Consider the following 20456-nt stretch of genomic DNA (forward strand, 5'->3'; position numbering starts at 1 on the left):
CCCGCTCTACCTCCTGAGACACAACCGCCCCAGCTAATGAAAACACGTGGCGATTCATTAAGGTGCATTAACTGTGACCCAGATTCAACCATGTATATCAGTGATAGTTTATGCTCAAAAGTTTTCACAAAAGTTCTCTTACCATGGCATCCATGTCACAATCATCCTCTGGATGTGATTGGTCAATGCAGAGCCTTTGCTGGATGATGTCACCGTCCAGTGCGGCAAAAGATATATCTGATCCAACTTTTTCTCCACACGGGGCTCTGTCATTTTGCCAGGACCCTCATGCAGTGCTGGTGTTGGCTTCAGTGAACGCAATCCCCTTTAGAAATAAATGGAGAAGGCTACTTTTTGACACCTTTGAAACTCAGTCTGAACATGGCCTTGTTGCTAACTTGTTATCAAAGGAGATGGTGTACAGTCATCAGCAGTAAATCTGTGCTGTATAGCAGACACGAGACCATCGTTCCTTCCATTCCCCATGAGAGAGAGAGAGAGAGACAGAGCCCATGGGGAGGCTTGCAGCTGCCCACACCTCTCTCCACCTCTGTACTAATGGTTGAGCTGAAACCTGTTAGCCACAATAGCTAATAACTTTCCCATGATAATGGTAATTTTACCATCACACTATCTATTATTTTGTCAGAGTGGGTGTGAGATTTCTCAAATAGTGGCTCTTTAGTATGTAATGTTTAATAATACTGTGATAGTCAAATGATCCCCTCAGGATAAAACACACAGCCCCCAGAGCTGGTAGATATTTAGTAAAGCCGCTTTTTAATAATGACATGGTTCAGCTTTTTCTATTGCAACAAAGGGATTGTTAGCAGGACATGGTATGGACTACATTCACGATATTCAGTGCTGTAGGAAAGTGTGTCCAAACCTTTGACCAGTAGATATAAACTAGGAAAGGGGAAACAAAGGTGTAAACAAATAATAAAAAATATTAATAAAATACAAAGAGTGTTCTGTCCTGGCTCAGCTTTGTGAGGTCGGCCAGGACAGCACTATGGTTGTTATTTTCTAGTGAAAGGATAGTCTTCTTCTAAACTGTCATGTAGCTGGCTAACTTTAATGTGTGTGTCCTTGTAATTCCTTCATGTGACAGAGTTCTTTACTTGTTAGACTAGAAAACTTTATTTTTACAGCATATAGAATTTAATATACAGTAAGAAGTGAGTGCAGGCAGAAATTTATTCAAAATGTAAAAGAAAACGCTTCTTGTGACGTACAATATTTGGTTACCAAGTAACCAGATGTACTTTTTGGACTTTTTCCAAGACAAAAATAAAAACAAAAAAGCATAATTGCCATGTTTTGAGCTGTCTTCAATTTCGAGCGCCCTAGTGTCTTTGATTATAGAAAAAAGCTACGGACAGTTGTTTAGACTGAAAAACACATTTTTATTATAGGCAGACCTTTTTTTGTTACTGCTGCTCTGTTTCCGTATCACTGAGTGCATTCCTTTCACAATAAGCTTTGAGTGGTTTACTTTGCTACAACCGAATCTCCTTTAGGAATAAAAAAGATGATTGACAAGCTCATGATTGCATATTGATCTTTTCAAAATATACACAGACCATTATGACTGCAGTCAATTTATGACTTATTCTATCATGTTGTCTCATTCGGTATTCTAAAACAGAAAAAACTCTGACCTCTAATAGTGCAGTGACTGCATAATGTGCTCCCAAAAACCTACCAAAAATGAAACTTTAATAGATGGTGACTTAAAGAATTTAGAGAATACTTGATGGGGATCCAGGTGCGTTACTGACACCTGCATACAAATATTGTCAGCACATGTAATTTTACTAGTTATATGAGGAATTGAGATATGACCTGTGGCAGCTTTTACTTTCAGTTCAGAAGCTTTAACAGTATAGGATAAATACTATTAAATTGCCATATATTACAGTATATTGTTAAAGATTACAATAGATTCTTGGAATTGTCTGAAGAAGCAATGAGACAGATGTACACTGTATACACATCCACACACACCAAGTCTATGTGGATAAAAGTTCAGGTTATACCCAATTACATGTTTGTGGTGCTTATATGCTTATTTTATTGAATCCTAACAGTGGCATCTGCTGGACATTTAGAGAATTGATTTCCTTATTCTAGAAGACAGCATGAAGAAAAAGCTAGCATAGGTAGCCACAAATATACATGAACAGATAGTTAGAAATGAACAAATGAAACTTTTTTATATTAAATAAAAAAAAACTGTGTAATGAAGAATCTTATTCTCTTCATAAGCATATAACTGCTGCTTTCAAAGCAGTATTTCAATACCGCAATAGTTAGAATCAACTTTACAGTATTTTTTTGTTGATACTGTGCTTTGTTACCAAGTTTTGCCCCATTTTCCTGGGGTAGTTGCTATTAGTGCTCCTCTTTGTATTTGCTGGAAATTGCAAATTGTCAGCAGCATTTCACACTTGCACATGTATGTGTACACATTAGGATGGCTAGAGCCTATAGAGTACTGTACAACACACAGCGTCTTCAGGGCAGCAGAGGCTGTGTCTCTCAGAGTCTTGTCTCTTTCTGTGCTGTGGCTCAGCAGTAAAAATCCTCTGGGGACTGCAGAGCCTCAAGACTGCCCATACAAGTGCAGATGCAGTAGTAGCAGTACAATAAGCAAGACAGTGAGCCAATCCTGGCCTGATGCTGTGTACAAAAGTGGGACAGTGTATGCCTAAAGCACAGTGAAGTGGTCTTGTGAAGAGAGGTCCGTGGTTCAAATTCCCATGGGTTAAAAACTGAATGACTAACAGTTTCTGCCTCTTGCTAAAGTATATTCAAGGTGCCCTCAAGGCAACAAAGGCCTGAGTTGTTTAAACTCGGGCCAGTTCATCGGTTCTCAAGTGGAAACACAGTGGTACGTCATTGTATGTGAACCATGGCTGTGTAGAAAAACTATATACAAGCTCAGCAAATGCTTCCCTTGATAAAGGTTAATAAAATAGTTGGTGCTCAACCTTTGCACTAGCCGAGCAACAAAATCTCAAGACACATTAGGTTACTGTATTGATTGTTTGAAATGCCACACAAAGTCTTGTATGAGAACCCAAGAGGGGGTCAATAAGCACATTTAACTGCTGAACTGAACTCAAAATGTATTAAGCTGAAGGAAAAGGTCAGAATTTAGGGCTGGAAAATTGCATTTTTTGAAAAGTAAATGCTTTATAACAATGTCTGAAAATCTCAAGGCATATCTGCAGTGTAATAAACTACAGTAACAATTTGATGATTTGATGCCATGTAGGAAACATGTAAACACATCACCTAAGTACTGAGTCATAGATCATATACTATAAGTCTCAGAAGCAGGTTTTAAGAAGATAATTCCCCTCTGGACATCCACATATTGAGAAATGACACTTTATGCTTGGTTTGCTTTTTTTGAAGAAGCACAGATGCTTCATTTTGTGACTCATGAGTTTATAGATTTATTATGCAATGAGAGCAGTTGTTTCCCAGATGAAACTGTTGTGATGACACATTCTGCTAATTATAGTCAGAAGGTAACCTAGTTTTCTTAGCTGTGCTTTAGCTGTGTTGTGTCTAATGTCTGTTTGACTTGTTACACATAATTGAACCCTTTTTAGAATAAAATGCTGTGAAGAACAATATTTTATATGACAACCATAAATGCTCATTGTGTAGCACTTAGTATACATGTGTTTGGCAGCAATAGAAAGAAGCCTACCCATTCTATCTTCCACATACCCTCTGTATTGCAGGCTGAGTTACAGACAGACAAGCACACACCTCTGTTATTCGCAGACAGCAACTTGTAAATTTGTGTGTCCCTTTTTTAACCGTTTGCTCATTTTTGAGTCATTTTTGCCATTCACATTACTGAACCATGTGTACACACATTGACCTTCAGCTCATTCTACAGTAGCTATTCAGTAGCTAACCGCACTGGAAAACCAGGAAGAGCCCCTGATGTCTGCAGGAAGTTCATATGATAAGATCCAAAACTTCCTCTGTCACAGGAAATTCATAAACTCAAGTGAACTCAATAAGTTGAGGTCTAAACTTAGTTTGTCATTAGCGGCTCTCTAGAGTAGTCATCTTGCAGAAGAAAAAGTACAGATGCTGACAAGTGCTTCGATGACTCTGTTCCTATGGTAACTGAAGTTTCTAATAATGTGGTTATAAAAAGAATAATTAACTTATTCCCTCATTGTGAAGTAAAGATGATTGGACTCCACTTTGCTAGTAATATGCAAACATGGATCAGGGGCTATATGTGTATGCAAAAGTGCAGTGGTTTTATAACCAAGCTGAATAGGATTCTCTAAATATTAAGAAAAGGTTTAGAGTGGTGGTTTCCAAATTGGAGGTCAGGAGCCTTTCTGCCACTGGTAGGCAAATAGGAGCTTGTGGGCCAAATCTGGTCCTCCAGCAAAGTTTTAGATTGCATTAAAATGTTTGCATAATTTTTATAAGCTCTATAAGTACCAAGTACCAATGTCGATAACAGGCTTGTGTAAATCTCACTAAATATAAACTTGCATCTCAAACACAGTAAGTCTAATCATAGTCCAATAGACAATGGCTTGCTGTATGACTTGAAGTTCAATAGAAAGCATACATACTGTTATAACTTTGTTAGTATTCATTCATAACATAAGAGTTAAATATGTGCAGAACGTGATGTATGATCGGTGGTATAGTTGTGAATCATTTAATGTATGCAGATGACCTTGTGATTTTTAGTCCCAGCTCAGCAGGTCTTCAACAGCTCTTGAACGTGTGTTCAGCATTTGGGGAACTTCACGATGTCAAGTATAATGCTGTCAAAAGTGTTATTATGATATGCTGTACAAATGAGGACAGGTCCCTTGTATTCCCTTCTTTTAAGTTATCTGGTAATATTTTAACTGTGTGCAACGAAGTTAAGTACTTGGGTCATGTCATAAATGATTGTTTGTCTGATGTCTATATATCGGCAGTGCCGTATGTTGTATGTATAAGCTAATATAATGGCACAGAAATTTGGTTCATGCTCGGTTGGTTTATTGTACCTCCTTGTACACTGCCCATCTGTGGTGTAATTATAAAAAGGGTAGTCTTCGGAAACTGTCAGTGGCTTACATTGATGCCCTAAGGCTATTATTGAAAAAGCCTAGATGGACGAGTGCTAGCGGACTGTTCGTGTCATTTCGAATGAGTACATTTCCCGCTGTTTTACGAAATTTGATGTATAAATTTATCTGTCGCCTGAATGGTTCTGGAAATCATATCATTTTATTGTTGACTAATGTTGCATACAGTGACGTGCGTTTTACTTCTGCTCTCTGGAAACATTGGTATGCCTGCCTTTTAAAGGGATAGTAGTTTATGGTTGTTCTCCTGTTCTTGTTTTTATTTTATTTTTATTGTTCTTTTATTGTCTTGTTTTAATTTGGACCTTGAGTCTATAATAAAGTGTCATTCATTCACTAGTGAATGGGAAAAAGTATCTGCTCCCAGTCACATTTCTGAAACACATTATAAACTACCTTACAACAAATTCTGTTATGTAAGAATCACCTTTAGGTTGAACTGCTCACAACTTCTATGTTACAGCTTAAAGCCATGAGTGCAGTGCATTCCTGAAGGGAAGCAGTAACTTTACACAGACCAAAAGGCCAAGGTCTAAACTTCCTGAAATTGGAGCTGCTCGAGTTTTCTTAAATGAAATATACATCCTTCAAAAAGAAAAGGTGTTGACATTTCACATTGTCCAGCCTTATGAAATCTCTCAGAACTCTTGACATTCTCGCATACACTGCTGTATTATTTCAGAGGACAAAAACAGTACACTTCAATGTGAAAAGGAACATTTATTTTTTACCCCGTCATAGGCTTCTCTCAGATGATAGTCAGGCAAACACTCAAATCCTGTTTTTCATAAAAATGTCTACAGAGAAGCAACATATAACACCATAGTCATGAAGTTCAATGAACACATTAAATTAGGCAATATGTATTTGTATCATATAATATGGAACATACAGTTCAGTGTTGCTGCCAGCAAGGCAAAGAATCAAACTTTTTATTTATCCTCCCTACTTTGTACCGATATTGAAACAAAATAAAATCATCAGAATCATAGGATTTGGAATTCACTAAATTCCTTCTAGAGATTCATTGGCAGCATTACTGTAATTTGTTCTTTTAAAATTGCAAGGAATTTGGGAAAATCCAAATCAAGATTGAGTTAATGACTGAAGTGAAGACTGAGGTGCCACCCTACTGACATCATTACTGTGCAACAGGTCTAAGGACAGACCCCTGTGCATGGCTGTGTTGCATAAAAAGTGAAGGAGGTGTGTTTTTATAGAGAAGTAAACAATATGTTACATGTCGATTTGATTAAATAAGACCTCAGTAAAAATGTATATTTTTAAAAGACAAAAATGGAAAGACCCTCATAAAAGCATATGAATGTTTCTGCAGTATTAGCGCACTAGCACAAACATTGCACCAGAGCCAAATGATTGTTTTGCCGAAACAACAAAAACAATATGAACAATGTGCAAAAAACAAGGTTTACATTTAAGTCAATTCGGCTTTTTATATTCACATAATGCAGTGTCCTCTTTGTCACTTTTTAAAAATAATTCAGCATTTATTAACAGCATAAAATTTTAAGTTAAACAGTAATGGCTACTTTGGTTCCTTTTTAATGAAGTAGGCTAGGATGAAGGGGTTGAACTTAGAAAACTCACATTTGTGTGTCTGCACTGTAAGTATGGTGGTTTATAGGATTTTCAAAGTTCCATATTTGATATGATGGTGTAAAAAATAGAAATTGATTTGTGGATTATTTCCTTGTTGCCAAAGTACCTTAGAGTAGGAATGTCTGGCCCAACAAAGTCCATTTGTGTTGGTTTTCTCTGGACTGACTCCAGTTTACTGTCATCTGTCTAGGGTCAGGTTTCACTTAGTCTTTTAGAATCAGAATGTGAGCCAATATCATATTTGCCTTTTGAAATCATAACTCAAAAGCACTTGGTATCTCAATAAAATAACAACCCAATGATTTCTTCTTTATTTATTTTTTGCATTCTAAATATGCACTAAGTAACTTTGCACAAACAGTAGCAAGTGTTTAAGTTATTTGGTTTGTAAAACAGATGTCATTTAGCTATTCACATTCTTATTTTATTTTACCAGAACTGTGTGTCTGTGATGGCATATATCAAAGAAAATCAAATGAGAAAACAAAATGTCAAACGCTTCCTCACTAACTGCTGCTTATATTTCATTCATCATTTTGTTACCATCCTCTGGGTGCACAAGTGTGCATGACAAGAATATGATTGGATTTGATTGGATAGAGCAGGTCTGCAGTATATGAATTTCAAATGATGCGACAACTCTTCTGTTTTCTATGAACCATGAGAATTTTCACATATCTTGCCCAGTGCAGCTTAAAGATATGCTGATTGATAGTTGTCTGTCTGTAGCTTTCAGTTGTGGGTTTCGAGCCCCTCTAGATGGTCAGGGATAGGTAAACCAGTGAGAATAGTCAGACACCTATTCCACACATTGAACACAGGACACACAGGTTGGACAAAGGAAACGTGAAATGTGTGCAAGTGCTGTGAGCCCACGGCATCGTAGAAGGTCAGGTACCCGGCGTCGTAGTCCAGTAGAACCCCAATGCGCCGCAGATGGGGTGAGGGCTCAATGGCCAGCTCCTTGCTGTTGTGTCGAACCACCCAGGAGTTGTTGCAGCGGCAGAGCACCCAGGAGGCCGAGTTCTTACCGATCCATTCGTGCTTGGGGGCTGATTTGTAGGCTATGCCCACAGCATACCTGAGGAGGAGTGAAGGACTCTGTTATCCATAAGTGAAAACCACAAACCTTTTCTTCACCCAAATTTACTACTCTCACCATGTACTCCCTCCAATCAGAGCCTCCCAGTAGTGACGCCCGCTGTCAATAAAGACATTTCCCACCACGCCATAGCTGCTTTGACCAGAGAACCGGTCTTGGCTGTGGCCTTTCTTGGATGTGGTTTCGTCCCGCTCCACTGTCAGGTTGTCATGGGATATCTTCAGCTTCTTGTGAGCAGATTTGGGGTCCAGCTTGAATGGCTGGCCTGGGAAATGAGACGGAAGACATGAAATACTGGTTTTGTTTTTGGGATGTACTGCCAAAGTGGTAGCATGCATTACAGGTCACAGATAGAAAAAATGCAAGTAGTGCAATTGCAAATAATAAACCCAGTAAGTTACTTGTGTGTGTTTATACTGTACATGAATTTTCCTGTAAAGGTCAATCCTATATGGAGTGTTAAGTTTCAGTTGTCAGTCTCTTACTGTTAGTCTTCAGAGTCCCTGGTTCACTGCTTCTGCTTCCCGCTTGGTTAATGGCCTTGACAACAAAGATGTATTTGGTGCCGCTCTGCAAGCCATGCACTGTATAGTGGTTCTGCTTGATGTTGGGAACAATCATCCAGCTCTCCAGTGAGTTGCACAGACCTGGTAGGAAAGGGAATGAAGATGGAGGGGATGTGGAGAAAAAGGCACAGATTAGAGGAAGGGGAGAAAATGATATTCATGTTGTTTGTTTCCTAAAAAATATACATTTTATCATTTATAGCAGATACCACACTATGTGCTATTTTCAGAGAAGAAAAATGTGTTTAATCATAACTTTGGAATTATAAAAATATAAAGTTTTTTGAGTGATGTTCAGCTGTTTGAAAGGACAGTGTACTAACTGGTTGTGTGTGAGCCTGTGACATTGGAAACTGGTGAGAGGGTGCGAAAAGGCACAAGAGGAAACCGTTCACACCTCACTGGTTCTTGCTGGTCTGTGCATGTCTTTTATTCAGTGGTACTCCAGTACTACTGCACCACCTCCTAAGGCATATGTGTGTGTGCACACATTTTCTTTCCAGGTCATGGCTTTGTTTGCCTGAGGAATTTGGCACCATTTGCTTCTCTTAGCTTGTCAGAGGTAAAAACCAGCTGAAGTCTATATAGGCTATAATGAGCACACTTGATTATCATTTCAATGTTACAGCATCACATACAGTAAACACACTGTTTATCATCATGTTCGCCATATTCTACTGAAGACCTGCCACCTTGACCAGAATGTAATGACTTTAAAATCCTAATCTTAAAGTTAAAAAAAGCAGCTTGATTATTACGCCTGTGGTTGCTGTAGTAACAGCAAATGTGGAGGCAGCAAACTCACACTGAGGGCTCCTCTGTCAGAAATGCGTTTGTAGTGCAGCCAAACAAACTACAGAAATCCTTGAACCCTATTCATTTTCTCCTAGTTTTCTGTAATTTAAATGTATTATGAACTGACAATACGTAAAGACCACAATGTAAAATCATTTGTGCCAGAAGCTAATTAAGACCACAGCATGTTGTGGTTTGGTGACCTCTACTGACTGTATTAATAATGATGCAAACAAAAGAGCATGTTTTTAAAAAGTAGAAAATAATAATAATTTGCAAATATATCAACCTCCCAAGTAAAGGATATGGGATAGGTATACATTATTTCATGTATGGAGTTTGAATCTCATGGGGAACTGGGGAAATAAAAATAAAATTTTGTCATAAAAATCTGAGTTTGAGCTAGCTTTAGATACCCATTCTATCTTCCCCCCCCCAAAATCAACTGCTGTAGTTGTATATACTTCCAGACTTGAAGTAAATACAAATTAAAATAAACCAACACTTTGCAGCATCATTTGATTAAGCTTGTAGTCTCATACAAACAGAAGGAGCAGGTAAGAATGAAACTTTGCCGTTATCATCTTGACTCACATTTCCCAAAGGAAATCAGATTCATGGGACTGTACTGCACAATCATGCACTGGAGTTAGGGATGTTGTGTTTGTGTTTTTATTACATTAACATTACAAGACTGTTTCTCTTCTTGTGTAGTGATTCATCTGAATTAGACCTGGGGGAATTTTACTAAATGTGACTTAGATGCCAACTGCAGTGCCTCTGACATTAGTGGATATGAAGACAGCAGTAGATAAAAAGCATAGCATCTTAACAAATAACAGGTGACAAGCATCTGAAAGGGCAATAAAGTGCCCCATTAGTTTAATGGCTGTAGGTTCTAAATATGCTTTAAACTGTAAAGTAATGAGAAGTGTAACTTTGGGAAGGAAGAAGTTCCTCAGCAGATTGAGTGGAAAAAGGAGTAACGTGAAGCAGAAAAGCAAGGAGTTAATGCAGAAGAGAAGAGAGGATTTTTTTCAGTAAGATAAATCTATTTGAATATAAATGGATGAATGAAAGACAGAGAAAAGGCAATTTGCTTGAAAGTGAGCAGGGGAGCAAGTTTTTAAATGCCCTGATCTCATGTAGAAGTTGTTGCTCTCTCAGTTGTGCTTATGATTTTCTGGGTTGTGCTTGTATGCAATTGTGTGTGTACAGCATGTCAACATATACAGTGTCAAGAAAAAAGTATGTGAACCTTTTGGAATGTCATGGTTTTCTGCATTAATTTGTCATAAAATGTTATCTGATCTTCATCTAAGTCAAGAGTACTGACAAATATAAAAACAACACAAAAAATTCAGATCTTTCATGTTTTTATTGAAGACACTCATTCAACATTCAAAATGGTAGTGGAAAAAGTAAGTGAACCCTTGGAATTAATAACTGGTTTACCCCCTCGTTGGCAGCAATAACCTCAACCAGGCGCTTCCTGTAGCTGTGGATCTGACCTGCACATCGTTCAGGAGGAATTTTAATTTTAGCCCATCCTTCCTGCAGAACTGCTTTAGCTCCATCTTATTTTTTGGACGTCTCTCGTGTATCGCTCTCTTCAAGTCATTCCATAGCATCTCTATTGGGTTGAGGTCTGGGCTCTGACTTGACCACTCCAAAAGGTGGTATCAGTCCACAAAACATTTTACCTGTAACACTGTGGGGTGTCAATGTGCTCTTTCACAAACTTCAGGCGTCCAGCAGTGTTCTTTTTAGTAAGCAGCGGCTTTCTTCGTGGTGTCCTGCCATAAACACCCTGCTTGTTCAATGTTTTACATACTGTAGACTCATGAATATAGATGTTATCCAGTTCCAATGATGCCTTCAAATTTTTGGCTGTCACTCAAGGTTGTTTCTTTACCTCATTGATGAGTCTTCGTTGTGCTCTTGGGGTCATTTTGACTGGGCTAAATCAACAATTCTTGATCGTAGATCTTCTGAAAGCTCTTTTTAGTGAGGCATGGCTCACATAAGCATATTCTTCTTGTGTGGAGCAAACTCAAAAGGTGTGAGTGGTTTATATCAGTCAAAGTAGCTCTAGTCCACACCTCCAAACTCATTTTCTTAACAAGACTCCAGGTATGCTAACACCGGACTCCAATTAGCTTTTTTGAGGTCATTAACTCAAGGGTTCACATACTTTTTCCACTAGTACTATGAGTTTTTTATGGTTGTTCTCAATAAAGACATGAAAGATCAGAATTTTTTTTGTGTTGTTATATTAGGCACATTATATTCATCAGTACTCTTGACTTAGATGAAGATCAGATAACATTTTATGACAAATTAATGCAGAAAACCATGGAATTCCAAAAGGTTCACATAATTTTTCTTGCCACTGTACAGTATGTCTGTCAATTGTGTCACTAAGAGTGTATCTGGGATGGAGACTCATTCTCAGCTGTCATCTGTCCTGATACAACGGCTGACTCCTTCATTGCCATGGAAACCTCTTGCATGTATAGACTTAAGAACTCTTTATATCCACTGCATCTTATTTTTTGCTGACTGCTCTACACACTGTGGATTCTCTGCTACAGTTTTGTCAGATCTTACTCCTTTCATCCTTCACAAGCTACAGCCATTTGATGTGTGACAACATCTGAAGGTGATAGTAGCATTAAAGCAGGGGGCCTCACTTCTTTAGGCTCTACTTCCATCTCAGTGCTCTCTCACCTTTTAGAAAAGCCTGTCCCAGTTGCCTCAGGTGAGCTGGTGGCCACCAGTGAAGCAGCCTAGTACAGACAGATGACTATACAGAGCAGATCTCAGTTCTGTAAATGTACTGCTCAAAAAAAGGGAACACTTACACACATTGGATCTTGATGAACCAATTCAAGTTGAAAACCTTTACTGATGTACATTGTATCCTATGTTCAGAACAAATGACATAAGAACTGTCAATGGAAACCAAAATCATCAACCCATGGAGGCTGCATTCAAAATCACACTGAAAATTGAATCACAGGTTCATCGAAGTTGCATGAATTTTATCACAGCAATTCATAACATTACTTGAGTATTGTGATTGGCCACCGCATGCCTGTATGCACTCCCGACCTGGGGGATCTACTTCCAGACCTGAATCAGGGCACCAGTGAGCTCCTTGACAGTCTGTAGTGATACTTGGTGGCCTCAGATGCACTGATACATAATGTCCCATAGGTGCTCAGTTGGATTTAGGTCAGGGGGACATGAGGGCCAGTCAATGGCATCAAGGCCTTTGTCATCCAGGAACTGCCTACACATTCTGGCCACATGAGGCCGGTCATCATTCTGCACCAGGAGAAGCCCTGGGCCTGCTCCATCAGCATAAGGTCTGACAGTCACTCTGAGGATTTTATCCCAGTACCTCACAGCAGTCAGGGTAATGTTGGCTATGACATAGAGGTCTGTGCGGCTCTCCAAGGACCTGCCAATTCTGGTGTTCTCTGGTGTATGCCAATTGAGCTGCATGGTGCTGTATTGTAAGCACAAGTCATACTAGAGGACGTCTGGTCCCATGCCACCTCAGTGGAGTCTGTTTTTGATAGTTTGGTCAGAGACATGCACACTAGTAGGTCATTTGTAGTGCTCGTGCAGTGCTGCTTCTGTTCCTCCTTACACAAAGGAGCAGATACCAGTCCTGCTGCTGGGTTGTTGCCCTTCAATGGCCGTGTCCAGCTCTCCTGGTGTAACAGCCGGTGTCCTGGTACAGTATCTCCTCCATGTTCTTTAGACTATGCTGGAAGACACAGCAAACTTTCTTGCAACTGCACATGTGAATGTGCCATCTCGGAGTAGCTGGACTACCTGTGCAACCTGATTGGGCTGCTGGTACTGCCTCATGCTACCGATAATGACAAGGACATTAGCAAAACACAAGAATCAGTCAGGAAGGATAAGGAGAGAGCATTTGTCTGTGGCCATCACATGCAAAACCATTCTCATGTTAGGGGTTGTCTTGCTTTTGCCTCTCCATTACACCTATTGTCACTTTGATTGGCACCAAAGCGGGTGTGAAACTGATTCACAATCACTTGTGCTTCCTAAATGGACAGATTAATGTCCCTGACTTGGTTTTATACTGTGATGAAATGTATGTTACAAAATGATGCTTACATGCAGGATGTGGGACAATGGTCAGAGTTGTACTGTAGCTATGATTTTATAAATACCAAGGACATGAGACCACAACAGTGCTACAGATTCCCACTAAATGTATAGCACTATATGCCAAAAGTTTATATTAACAGAGTTGTAAATCAGCACTATTACAAGTATGTTGAGTCAGCTGTTAGCGGTACCATTTGCAGTGTACTCGTGGATGTATGGGAAATTATCACTGCATTACTTTGATACTGAAAGAAATTTTTAAAAAGTGGTAATCATGAGGCAAGTTCTAATGATTTAAGGAGTGTCCTTTTTTCTAGGATTTCTAAGGAGACTGATCAGTTTATTCTACAAAGGACATCAAAGATAGTTATATCCTCTAAATGTGTGTATCGTGTCTGTCCAGGTTTGTGTGTGAATAGAATTGTGATGTGGGGGGAAGCTTTTTTGAGGCCATTTATGGGGTGTAAAGGGTTTTAAAGTACATGAACTGCCTCAAAGACTTCAAACTACAACAACTAACGTCCCATTGTTCTTAGAACACCAGTATGCACTTCTTGTATCTTAAACCTCACACAGGACTGTTGCCCTATGTCCTTTCCTCCTCTTACATCTAGTTTGAAAATCTCTGGGTTATAAAGTACCCACCATTTTGGAAGTTCTTTCCTGTTTGTTCTAACTCAAATTTCCAGAAAAAAATGTGTCATGAACTCAGTTTATTTGATTGCTAATTGAATTTATTTTAGAGCAGACTGAAAGACTTTCATGAGTTGGATTAGTGTCTCTAGTTCGGTTAAAACTTAAACTTAAAACCTTAAATTAATTTTCTGGCTGATTCCAGAATTTCCTGTCAGCCACATATACTTACTGGCAATATTAGATTGTCCAGTGAAGATGGAATACTGGAGCTCATAGGATACCACTGTGAATTCATCATCAGACGTCCAGTGGACAGTGATGGTGTCGTAGGAAGCCGTGCACAACTCTTCCCTTATGCACGGAGCATTTGGAGCTGTAAAGAGTAAATACAATGAGCATCATCTAACAATATCTCAGGCTCTATTGTTATGTTCTGTTTGAATATAGTTGCAAATTACATTAGTTAATTCCAAAATGATGACAAATGTAGAGTTTTTCAGTTGTTGTAACAAACAATAGCCCCAATTAACTTTGTGTGTGGTAATTTGGTAGAATTTATAAGAGCAAATGGTTCATTACACACAGAACTAAAGATTTCCTTTCCAGTAGAGTGGTAGGTTGAGCATTTAAAATAATGTCAAAGCAAAAAGATAAAATATTCTGGTTAAAGGGAGCTCACATTAACATATGAGGAAGAGTAAATGTCACAGTCCTTTTAGCATTAACAAAGGTGAGTTGTTACATAACCAGAGATGCTAAACTGGCTCTCTTATACTCATGTATTGATTCATGGGCAAACTTCATTATGGGTATAGCTGTTTCTGTTCAATGTGGAAATAAATCAAATAAATTCCTTTTGTATTCAAGCCACGAAGCCTCTAGCAGAAAGCAGAGGAACTGAGGTAAAGAAACAAAGATACAGAGGCACTGCTTCAATTGATTATAAAGCCATTCTCTATCTCTTTCTGTGTATGTCATTCTCTCGCTCTCCTGAGCCCTGTGTCATGAGTGGCTGCACAGAGTGGAGTGATTCAGAATGATTCACTTAGTGAAAAGGTCCTCCAGCAAAGCCTTAATGTATCACAGAGAACAAATACAAGGTAGCCATTTTCACAGACCTTCAAATCCACTACACATGATGCCTTGTTTTTGTCCCCAGCACGCTCATAGTTCATACGGTGACATTTTGATGGATCCACACAAGTGGGATGTTGGGAATTAATGTTGAAAATTAATTGTGGAGTTAATAGGTTCCTTGAAACACAGTACTTGGAAACAGTCCTGACTTCAAAGGAATAAAAAAAAAAGCAAAATCTGAATTTAAAGATGAAGTAGAATCATAATTGGCAGCAGTCCTGAGGTGTTATGGTCAGTGAGTAGCTGCATTAAAATGATAGACTGTTCAGTACATCCAACAAAAAGATATTTGGTTTGTGGTTTTGATTAAAGTAATTACTGTGCACAACTGTAATTGCTAGTCATCAATAAATTGCTTTTGGTTTAATCAAAAATGTCTCTCACGATAGAGAGGCCTTAATAAAACCAAATATTTACCAGTGAGGTAATCCAGATTCTCCAGCAGTTTCTTCTCTCTGGTGAAGTCCAGGGCGAAGGTGTCGAAAGTGTCCGTAAGGTGGATCTCAGGGATCAGCACTTGGGTTGATGCGGTTGCCATGGAAACCCTAAATCATTACCATCAAAGATGAACAGGTTTTCATACACTAAAGTACACCAACGCTGCAACTGATCAGATTAAGGGAACCAATAATAAAAATGGGCCTGCAGGTTTAAAGGGCTAGTACAACTTGTTTAAAGCAATTGTACATTTTAGAACAATGGATCCTTTTATATGGTTGCAACTGTACTTTTAAATAACAAGTATCATAATGTGCATCTTAATTACTTTAAATACACGAAGAAACCAGATATTGGCATTTGCGCCATATCACATTACTGATGGGATAATATGTTATTAACAGTATTAACAAACTCTTCAACAGCTGCTGAATTGAACAATACTGAGCTTCAAATATGAATAAAATCAATCTGTTAATTAGTGAAGCTCTGGAGATTAGATTCTGATTGAAATGGTTTTTAATTTTATTGTTATTATAATTTTTTGAAGGACTAAAGGATAATGATTTCTTTTTTATCACTAAATATCTTAATTAGAAACCTTAAGCTGAGAGTGGAATGAAAAAGATGAAATCCCTCTCAACTTGTCTTTGCAATTGGGGAAGACACACACACACACACACACACTTTTTAAATTCTTTCTTAACATCCTTGTGTGCACTTTTTTAACCTTTCCTTAAAGCTAGATCTTAGTTTGCTAAGCTGCATAGTTCCACGACGTGTGGCCAGTGTGTGGGCTGTCTGACCTCTCATTGATGCTTTTGGCAGTCTGCAGGAAGCGAGCGTGATCGGTTTCTTTCAAAGTCTGATCAGCCTGTGTAATGAGGGCCGAGGACCTCTCAATGCACTGCTTGCAGCTGGAGATCTGCTGGGCAAGCTTCCGAAGCCTTTGTGCCTAGAATGAACAGCCCAAAGATGTCTGAGAACAGTGCTGCTAAATAATCAAGCAAGCAATAATGCACAAAAAGCTCCTCATCCTGGATTGAGGTCAATGGACATTTCATCAGCAGTTTGGCTTTTAAAGAACCCAAAAGAGCGCAATCTCAGCTCAATTCCATCAAAATGTGCAAAGTTATGTTTAAAAACACATATGGCAGACAAGAGAAACTTGATCTCAGAAGAAGTATTTTGAGTGCTACTAATTACGATCTACACCACTATCAAAAAATATTTATAGAAATAGGTTGGCTGAAAAATAAACATCCATCTTTGTTTCTCCTCTGATGCAGTTGTAAAAGCAAAAAGCCTATGTTACATGATGAGAAATCATCCCTGGAGTCTTCCAAGTCTCATTAGATAAAATCTTAAATCATCTTGGTTCAGAGTACGAGTAAACATGTCCACCCATATGCTGTGGGATCTACTTTTGGCCAGTCAGACGGTTTACACCGTCTGTTCAGAATGTGTTGGAGAGTTTGCGTTTTAGGCGGCACTTTGCTGTCTGTCTGCAATGTGGAATTGGGTCAAGTGGTTGTGATAAAGTACTGCATTGTCACCTGCTGGTATGTTGATGTTTTAGTGACAGGTAAAGGTAATGACTTCAGCAGTCAATCAAAATCTAATCCAAGCCATAGCAGTGTGAGTGGTTCTCACCCAATAACTGATATACAGTGCCTTGCGAAAGTATTCGGCCCCCTTGAACTTTGTGACCTTTTGCCACATTTCAGGCTTCAAACATAAAGATATAAAACTGTAATTTTTTGTGAAGAATCAACAACAAGTGGGACACAATCATGAAGTGGAACGAAATTTATTGGATATTTCAAACTTTTTTAACAAATAAAAAACTGAAAAATTGGGCGTGCAAAATTATTCAACCCCCTTAAGTTAATACGTTGTAGCGCCACCTTTTGCTGCGATTACAGCTGTAAATCGCTTGGGGTATGTCTCTATCAGTTTTGCACATCGAGAGACTGAAATTTTTGCCCATGCCTCCTTGCAAAACAGCTCGAGCTCAGTGAGGTTGGATGGAGAGCGTTTGTGAACAGCAGTTGTCAGTTCTTTCCACAGATTCTCGATTGGATTCAGGTCTGGACTTTGACTTGGCCATTCTAACACCTGGATATGTTTATTTGTGAACCATTCCATTGTAGATTTTGCTTTATGTTTTGGATCATTGTCTTGTTGGAAGACAAATCTCCATCCCAGTCTCAGGTCTTTTGCAGACTCCATCAGGTTTCCTTCCAGAATGGTCCTGTATTTGGCTCCATCCATCTTCCCATCAATTTTAACCATCTTCCCTGTCCCTGCTGAAGAAAAGCAGGCCCAAAACATGATGCTGCCACCACCATGTTTGACAATGGGGATGGTGTGTTCAGGGTGATGAGCTGTGTTGCTTTTACGCCAAACATAACGTTTTGCATTGTTGCCAAAAAGTTCGATTTTGGTTTCATCTGACCAGAGCACCTTCTTCCACATGTTTGGTGCGTCTCCCAGGTGGCTTGTGGCAAACTTTAAACAACACTTTTTATGGATATCTTTAAGAAATGGCTTTCTTCTTGCCACTCTTCCATAAAGGCCAGATTTGTGCAGTATACGACTGATTGTTGTCCTATGGACAGAGTCTCCCACCTCAGCTGTAGATCTCTGCAGTTCATCCAGAGTGATCATGGGCCTCTTGGCTGCATCTCTGATCAGTCTTCTCCTTGTATGAGCTGAAAGTTTAGAGGGACGGCCAGGTCTTGGTAGATTTGCAGTGGTCTGATACTCCTTCCATTTCAATATTATCACTTGCACAGTGCTCCTTGGGATGTTTAAAGCTTGGGAAATCTTTTTGTATCCAAATCCGGCTTTAAACTTCTCCACAACAGTATCTCGGACCTGCCTGGTGTGTTCCTTGTTCTTCATGATGCTCTCTGCGCTTTAAACAGACCTCTGAGACTATCACAGTGCAGGTGCATTTATACGGAGACTTGATTACACACAGGTGGATTCTATTTATCATCATTAGTCATTTAGGTCAACATTGGATCATTCAGAGATCCTCACTGAACTTCTGGAGAGAGTTTGCTGCACTGAAAGTAAAGGGGCTGAATAATTTTGCACGCCCAATTATTCAGTTTTTTATTTGTTAAAAAAGTTTGAAGCACGTTACTACTTATTATTTTGTTCAAAATATACTGTTGGTTTATTTTGGATGAATAGACAGAAGATTAGATCAGTAGATAGTGTTCTACCTGCTGGAATGGTTCAGAGAAAGCCTGGCTAAATTAGCTTTGAGCATGGGTAGTTTTAATACAAATAGTTTGTCTGCTTTATGCCATGCTAAAAATGCATATGAAGTGGAAGATGGATATAAAAACAGCAAAGGAAAATAAATGTTATCTGCTATCATACGTCTCACCCCTCTGAGTAGTCATCTCACCTTCCCCTCCTTGATCTTATTGCCAATGACCTGCCTCCTCTGCTGAATAATGTCAATCAGGACATTACACTCCTCCATGAGCTTGCCTTCCTGGCGGGATGCATTTACCTGAGAAGCAATTCATACACAGTGTTGGATGAACCAAAAAATTGATGGCAGGCAGCAGTGCGGAACATAGAGGGATATACAGTATGTTTAGCAGCTCCACATCATGTCATCCTTTAACCGGCCCTCCTGTTTGGGAGCAAACACTTTAGTAAGATGAAGCATATTCACCCATTTTGCTTCCTGCAGAATTAGTCTCTGCATTCTAGTTTTAACCTGTAGGTCCAGGCATTGTGGGACCTGCAAATTATCAAACTAATTTAGTGTTTAGTGAAATGTTGCAGCAAAACTCTTCCCAGATTTCTGTATTTATGTCTGTTTGGAGTTATGATAGTGGAGGTTCATAACAGTTTCACCACTGGAGATTTGACAGGGCCTCTGACACCATTTGTGATTTAAACACACCACACACTGTGCAACAGTTTCTAGAAGAGACATCAATGACTACGCCTAAAACTCATCATCACACTGAGAACATAAAGGTCTGTGCTTTCCTGCCTGTGGATATACACTATTGCCAAAAGTATTCACTCGCCTGCCTTCACATGCAAATGAACTTGAGTAACAACCGATTCTTAATCCATAGGGTTTAATATGATGTTGACCCACCCGTTGCAGCTATAACAGCTTCAACTCTTCTGCAAAGGCTGTCCACAAGGTTTAGGAGTGTGTTAATGGGAATTTTTGACCATTCTTTCAGAAGCGCATTTGTGAGGTCAGACACTGATGTTGGACGAGAAGGCCTGGATCGCAGTCTCCGCTCTAATTCATCCCAAAGGTGTTCTGTCGGGTTGAGGTCAGGACTCTGTGCAGGCCAGTCAAGTTCTTCCACACTAAACTCACTCATCCATGTCCTTATGGACCTTGCTTTGTGCACTGGTGCGCAGTCATGTTGGAACAGGAAGGGGCCATCCCCAAACTGTTTCCACAAAGTTGCAAGCATGAAATTGTCCAAAATGTCTTGGTATGCTGAAGCATTAAGAGTTCCTTTCACTGGAACTAAGGGGCCAAGCCCAGCTCCTGAAAAGCAACTCCACATCATAATCCCCCCTCCACCAAATTTACACTTGGCACAATGCAGTCAGACAAGTACTGTTCTCCTGGCAACCACCAAACCCAGACTCGTCCATCAGATTGCCAGACAGAGAAGCGTGATTCATCACTCCAGAGAACATGTCTTCACTGCTCTAGAGTCCAGTGGCGGCGTGCTTTGCACCACTGCATCCGATGCTTTGCATTGCACTTGGGGATGTAAGGCTTGGATGCAGCTGCTCGACCATGGAACCCCATTACATGAAGCTCTCTACAGACAGTTCTTGAGCTAATCTGAAGGCCACATGAAGTTTGGA

At 39.4% G+C, this 20456-nt stretch overlaps 1 protein-coding gene across 2 annotated transcripts in view; it reads right to left on the reverse strand.

The window, feature by feature from the left end:
* Positions 1-5854: 5854 nt before the first annotated feature.
* The window catches only part of LOC109955790 (E3 ubiquitin-protein ligase Midline-1-like), a 56755-nt gene continuing 42153 nt past the window's right edge, over positions 5855-20456 (reverse strand). For both annotated transcript variants that reach the window (XM_020592270.1, XM_020592269.1), the window contains exons 4-10: positions 19003-19110; positions 16385-16533; positions 15558-15685; positions 14233-14376; positions 8343-8504; positions 7915-8122; positions 5855-7836 (exon numbers count right to left, since the gene is read on the reverse strand). In XM_020592270.1, coding sequence (XP_020447926.1) covers positions 7488-7836; positions 7915-8122; positions 8343-8504; positions 14233-14376; positions 15558-15685; positions 16385-16533; positions 19003-19110 — 1248 coding nt within the window. In that variant the 3' untranslated portion in view covers positions 5855-7487. The remainder of the gene's footprint in view (positions 7837-7914; positions 8123-8342; positions 8505-14232; positions 14377-15557; positions 15686-16384; positions 16534-19002; positions 19111-20456) is intronic.

This window comes from Monopterus albus, unplaced genomic scaffold (assembly GCF_001952655.1).
Source record: "Monopterus albus unplaced genomic scaffold, M_albus_1.0 scaffold16.1, whole genome shotgun sequence".
In the NCBI taxonomy this organism is placed as follows: Eukaryota; Metazoa; Chordata; class Actinopteri; order Synbranchiformes; family Synbranchidae; genus Monopterus; species Monopterus albus.